The sequence below is a fragment of the Rhodamnia argentea genome, chromosome 2 (genome assembly GCF_020921035.1).
Source record: "Rhodamnia argentea isolate NSW1041297 chromosome 2, ASM2092103v1, whole genome shotgun sequence".
Classification (NCBI taxonomy): Eukaryota; Viridiplantae; Streptophyta; class Magnoliopsida; order Myrtales; family Myrtaceae; genus Rhodamnia; species Rhodamnia argentea.
Window position 1 is genome coordinate 7,075,645 of NC_063151.1, and position 6,841 is coordinate 7,082,485.

The 6,841-nt window shown below is 41.9% G+C and overlaps 1 protein-coding gene across 1 annotated transcript; it reads right to left on the reverse strand.

Annotated features, from left to right (window-relative positions):
• Positions 1–210: 210 nt before the first annotated feature.
• LOC115755028 (gamma-glutamyl hydrolase 2-like) lies at positions 211–5,431 on the reverse strand. The gene is made up of 10 exons (XM_030694266.2): positions 4,764–5,431; positions 4,136–4,222; positions 3,751–3,840; positions 3,171–3,265; positions 2,674–2,734; positions 2,024–2,113; positions 1,837–1,899; positions 862–950; positions 617–709; positions 211–519 (listed from the first exon to the last, which is right to left on the reverse strand). The coding sequence occupies exons 1-10, from the start codon at positions 5,229–5,231 to the stop codon at positions 486–488; spliced, it is 1,170 nt and encodes a 389-aa protein (XP_030550126.1). The 5' UTR covers positions 5,232–5,431; the 3' UTR covers positions 211–485.
• Between the last annotated feature and the right edge of the window lie 1,410 nt (positions 5,432–6,841).

Here is a 6,841-nt window from a genome sequence, read left to right on the forward strand (position 1 = left end):
AAAGTCTGTGTCTCTTAGGATTTGAGTTTTTTAAGGACCTTATATAGCTTCCTTTTTCCATTTTAGATAGGGATTTTACAGGGCACGATATACATTATCTTGGAAATCGGGGAAAAGGAATCTTTATTCTTGTGTTTTTCCCGCTTGAGTACACGTAATACAACAAAACAATACTCAATCTGAGGCATGTTCTGATCGATCAAAGAAATAACTTGCAAAGAGATGAGACCCTAGATCGTCCATTGATTGACTCATCAAGACACAAAGTCATCGAGTAGCTTACAGGTGACAAATCATGCATAGTTCAAGTTCAGATAACTAGGAAAACGTTCAACATTTGCCGTTAGTTTCTGCTAAAATAATAATGTCCATACATCTCATAATCTCATTTACATAAAGAGCAAATTTCTGATTTCGAGCAATTCGGTAAGACGCCTTCTTCAGAATAGGAGACTTGACGCCCGTGAAAAATGTGGGGTTCACAGTCACGTAAAGATATAAACCTCGTCATATCCCTTCCTATGGTTATACAAATTTGACATTTTAGTCAGCAAATCACAAATTCATGCGCAAAACTGATGAAGAAATGCACTAAATAGATAACATCAGGGCTTACCCTGCTTTCCCACAATAGGTGGGACTGTAATTATAGATCAGATTGTCCAGCACTTTCTGAGCAGAAGCCCTGTTTCCGGACTTCCTAGCCTCACTACAGGATATAAAGTTCGAATTAGAAGTGCTTTCCCTTCAAACTGATTGAAGCAAACACTTAACCACAAGCACAGTTCATCTAACCATAATTGTGTATGAGACATGATATTTATGAACTTTGCAGCATAAAATTACTCAACAAATTCTGACCTGACAAAGAAGTTCGCTACATGCTGTGTAACTTGAATGGCATCATCTGAGTGTGGTATCATGGACAAACCCCACTCGAAAGCATTTTTCTGCACCATATTGAGAAAGCCAAAGAAGTTACCTCAGGGCAGTAAGTCTACATACTTAACAAATATGAGAGGTGGAAAATATAATCACCGGAACAATCACAGATTTAGCTCGCTACTATGCAAATGAATCGTGTTTAAGTCAAAGCCATAAATAAAAAATAATAGCATGTCCTCTATGAAATGAAATATCCAAATGGGCTAGTCTCCTAAAGTTTGCCTAACCAATTCTGCAAGACTAAAACAAGTTGTGCCACAAGCTCCTCATTAAAGAAACAAAAGATAAGGAGACATGGCAAGAAACAAGTATGGAACACTATTTATCAGAATCTACAACAGCAAGAAGAAGTCATTTCTCTCAAAATGCCCAGAAAGAAAAGGATTGAATTTGATAGCCCCTGATCGTGTGCTCAGCAGGAAGGCAAGGAATTTAATATGGATCATCTTGGATGAAGCTAAAACCTGCTAGACCAGAGCCCAAATCTCTACAATCAGAAATTCAACTACCACAATTTTTCGGTAACTTCTTTCTCTACATTCGGTAGTGTCAGAATCCTATCGAAGGCGCATGTTTCATTTGCCACCAACACGGCATTATCATCATGCAGTCAATTTGTCATGCGAGTTAAAGTTCCTTTGAGCTAACTTGGTAAAAGAGTTATATCAGGCATTTTGATTGGCAACAAACTACAAAAAATGCCAACTTAGTCATATTTGCCAAATAACAAATCAAGGTCTGCATATATGATGGATCATCTACCTGAATAGGCTTAATATGCAACCAATTGTGGGATGATCAGTATGAAAGCTACTACAGGAAGCAATACACGTTACCTAATCAAACGAAATTGGTGTCGAACAAGAAGAAAAGTATGAAAGTAATTACTACCTCTGGATGCCATTGGAAAGCAGTTACAGGATAATTGTGTGCTTGTACTGTGGAGACATAGACCTGGTAATAGAGTTCCTCAAAGAACTTAATGTTAGTCTCACATATAAGCACTAACACAAAATATTTTTTTGCTGCAATATATCACTCCAGACACGAATGTAATAGGTAGTTGCTTATATTCAACCTTGTTGTCTCCATCTGTGCTGGTTGTCAAGACCTTAAAGAAATTCGTTAAGTCGGTGTACTGCATCAGTCTTTCTGGCGAGATGCCATACTGCCACACAAATGAATAGTTGGATTAGAAAAGAGGATTGCATGCGCTAAGAATAAGTAAGACCGCTGAGATTTAAGTCATAATCAAAATAGACTGGTCCCAATCGCATTCACAAACTAAAAAATAGAACACAACACACAACAGGAGAAAAAAATCTCCTGGGCCACCATAAAAACTTCAGAAAAAGTGTATACAAGCCTTTTAAGCCATGTTTAGCCTTCAAAAAAATCCCGGGCCCGTATAAAAAACTCACAGGATGTTAGTCTACAAAAAGCAGCAGAACAGTGCATTAAAATTGCATGACTTTCATCTTCTCTTTCAACTCTTCCAGGATCAAAGTTGTCTATCTAGGCACCATCGTTTAGCAGTAATAGACGTGTCACGTGTAATAGATGGCTTATAATGAAAACAAGAACATAATTCCATGATGATAATACTCTGCTGGAAGAAAGAGGTAACAGGCAAGAAATCAAAAGGAAGAGGAAAGGAGGTAACTAAATTAAATTCCACTTAGTATTCTCAGCCAAATCAAACAGGCAACTAAAAGTCTTACAACTCACATGATGATTTTGCATGACAAGGCAATCTGTACTCAACTTTTGAAGCAAATCTGGCGGGAATCTGCAAAACAGTGGGTAAATGGAAGTTATAACTGCATCTATAGGTAATTATGCATCACTACATTAAGCAATAGACAACTTAGAAGATGACCATCACTTATAACGATACTATCAAGAACATAGATCTATACAGAGCAACCACTCATCTTCTGCTCCAATAACCACTCTTGGTACAACAGGGCAATCATCTGTGCTAATTTGATGTAACCCACATTTCCTTTTCCAGCAATATTTTTCATCCCACTGCTACATAATCACCATCATATATAAACTACAAAAATCCACATCTATATTCTCGTCAACTATGAGAAGCCATTTGGAAGCATGAATATATCCTGCTTGCTGTCAAATAAAAAGAAAATGCAGCCTTATCGGCGTCTTTATATGTGCGAGTTATTCAAAGCCAACAAATGAAGGCTTACTTGGGTCAACCATACCTTTGAAATACTGTTCCTTCAATGTTCGTGTTTCTAGTAAATTGTAGAGTGGATGCTTGATCTGCAGCATTAAATTCCTCAAGAATGCTTTTGTCCTGTCATCAGGAACCGTTAAATTATCATCAAGAGATTTTTGCACTATTCTCTTTACACTATAAACTACATTCTTTGTAATTCGTTCAGATGATAAATTTCTCCATTTTCCATGAATGAAGCAACTTAAACCTTGGGAAGATGATTGCATCACAATTGGTTAGCCATGGATAATCATTCATAGAGGTGAAAAGTAAAACGCCAAGCTTGTCAAGGTTAAAGCAATGGCAATCTAAACCTTGCATTGACAACTTATTAAACCATGCTTTCATGTTTTGTGCCAATAGAGGCCATAAAAACAACAATTAGTCGATGGCGCTAAGTCAAGCCACGGGGGTACAAAAGTTTCTTTCTGGCACAATACCTTACAAAAGATAAAAAGTGAAAGGAAAATAAAAAATTATTAAAAGAACACCCCATGTAAATCAACTCTTGCATTAGAAAAGAAAAAATATGCAACCAAAACAGAGTCAAGGGACTGAGTTACCTCGCTGATTATCATTGTTAATAGTTCAAAGCCCAAGCAGATGGCGTACAATGGGAAGTGGTCACCAGCATCATTCTTCGCCAAAACTTTCTGCAAACAACAAGCAAAGAGTACATCTAAAAGTTGCAAACAAAGATATACAGGACACTTGCGGAAACACATTAAAACAAACTATTCTCTCCCAAGGCAGTGAGGACGATTGCGTGTCTAAGTTACCTAGCGGAATCAATGCAATAGAAACAGCACATTATCGTAGGAAAACTACATACCAAAAAAAAATAACTGTAGGAAAACCGTCAATACAAGATTGATGAAACTCTGCCTCCAACCAATAAAATAGAAATGCGACCAGTTAATAATTTAGTTGTATCAATCATAACATTACCTTGAAAATTGCCTTCACGGTCTCATAATACAATCCGCTTTTAGCCCACCCTCCAGTAAAGAGCACTCCATTCACCATGTTCAGCTTCTGTATTTTGACCAAATATTACCAAGTGGTGGTTGCCTCAACTAATCAAGCAATAAAAACTATACAAGCATAGCTTGAATGAAACCATATTCCTCCAACATTATACCCATTACTCATGTAAAACTCCTCAAAGACTACTACATAAAGCATTGCATCCTCTAATCCAGATATGCGAGAGAGGATGCATGGGTTGCTTGCATTTTGCTGCGAAGAAACACGTTTTTTTTATCTCTTTTGACCATTAAGAAAAGAAGTATGCTACACTCCCCCTCTTTTACGACAATCCTCGCCGAGTTAGGCATAGACGATACCACTAATCCACCGGACACAACAATTTGTCATAACAACAACAAACAAATGAATCTCTCCCTGTAAAGATAACTTTTAGATCCGTGTTTTAGTGGACGGATTTACTCGGAGTAGCAAATGAGTGGGTTATGCTTTAGTCCGTAATATTACGAGCAAGAGGTGTACAACTTTCAAGGATCGCGAGCTACAAAGGTCCAGAGTCCACAAGCACTTCGATTACACGTGTTTCTACCTCGAAGAGAACCTCCGGCGGCTCGTTATATATCAACGGAATGACCCTCGCGCCGGCGGACTCAACGAACTTCACATACGACGCTGCAATGTACGAGGCGTTGGACGCGTTGTTGAGCCTGCCGGAGGCGCCGTCGCCAGGGTGGCTGAGGATCCCAATCACCGGCCGGAAATTGAGCTTGGGATCGGGCGCCGGGCACCTCGGGACGGCGCTGCTCGCCGACGCCGCCTCATTCTCGAGCTGACTCGGCAGGAGGATCCCGGACTGCGCCTTGGCTAGGGTTAGCTCCTTGGAGAAGGAAATTAGCAGAGGAATCCACAGGTAGTTCCAGATTTCGGTGCACCGGGAAGACGAGGAGGACGAGGAGGAGGACGAGCTGGCGGCCATGGCGTCGCCGCGAGGGAAGTCGGCGGAGGAGCGGTCGGAGGAGCGGGCGAGGGAAGGATTAGTGAGGAAGCGCGAGGGCATTTTCGGGGATCGCGAGAGCAGAGGAGGAGGAGGAGCGACGTTGAGCTGCTATGGGTTGGAGGGAGGCAGAGCCGGCTTTGGGCGTTGTCATGGAGGAGGGAGTGAATGGGAAGGTGCGAAAGCGACGAGGCTCTGCACGCGACTGAGCTGGGCTGGCGATGGAAATCGAAATGGCCAGAGTTCAGAGCGACGCACAGAAACGGAGATAGTGGGGGCGGTCGGGATGACGCGCGCGTGAGCGGGGAGTGGGAGTTTGGGTGTGTTTCGGAAATTGGAAGGCACGCGAAGCGCCTTGTTTCGGAAGGGGGGAATTTGCCCCAGTCACCAATGGGACCCACGAAAGGCCGGACGGGACAGACAGAGGCTGCCTTTTTTGAACGCGTGACTCGTGAGTGGGGGCGGGTGGCGCGAGGTGGGCGCTCCGATTCGCATCTTTTTGTTCCTGATCAGTTGGGTGACGACCTGTGAGTGATTGACAGTTTGACAACCCACGTCGCAACTTTGCTTCAGATTTTGGCCTTCTCCTGCGTAAACGTGTCAAAATTGGATGCTACGGGTCAGCATCGGCTCCGTTTCAACTCAAGACTTCACGTCCAACACAAACACCACACGGGACACGAAATACAATACTATATAACATATCAGTAAGTAATTTTTTAAAAAATAAAGAATTTTATCAAATTAAGACACGTTATATATTAAATAAATATTATATATATATAATAAATTATTATTTTTATGATTCGATAAATAAAAATAATTATTTTTTACATTGAGATTGGTCCAAAGATGTCATCCACAAATGATTATTTTGATTTTTTTTGTTTTGATCGGATTATTTTGATCTTACAGGTTAAATTTTAGAAAATATCCAATAATTATTCCCTTCTTATCAAAATAAAAATTAAAGTTTTTTCCTTTTTCTCTCTCACTTTACGTTTTAACCCACGCCTCTCTCTCTCTCTTCCTCGATTTTCTTCATCCTCAATCTCGGCCGCTTCTTCTCCCCTCCCCCCCCCCCTCTTTCTCTCTCTCTCCGTCAAGCAACAATACAGTACTACACCTTTCTCTATCTCTCTTTCTCTCACTCTGTGCTTGCAGTTTCCATTTCCATGATCGAACAACGGAAGGCAGCGCCTTTGCCCCGCGACGAATGCCTCGCATGAACTCTAAGAAGGCCTCCGTCAAAGACCCACCTCCGTTTTCCCTCACTTTCCCATTGGTTTCCCGGGAGAATCCGCGAGGCGTCCAGAAGAGGCGAGCCTCCACAGAACCGAGAGCAACGACGTGAGAGAGAGAGAGAGGAGAGTCGCGACAGAGCCGAGAGAGCAAGAGGTAGAGAACGCGAGAGATGGAGATTAGGTCAGAAAAATTTTGGGTTTTTTTCAATTTTAACTCTCCTTACCCAGGACACGCGAGTCCCTCGTCCCTCACGTGTCCGTTCGGTTGACTAAGTATCGGAGCTGTCCGAGAGTGTCCGGCCGTGTCCGGGAGTGTCCCTGCCGTGTCCGGGCGTGTCCGGCGTGTGTGTCCGACACCGACACGTGTCCAACACGTGAAAGTTTGGCAAGGAAGCGTATCCGTGCTTCATAGCTACATCGACCGATTTC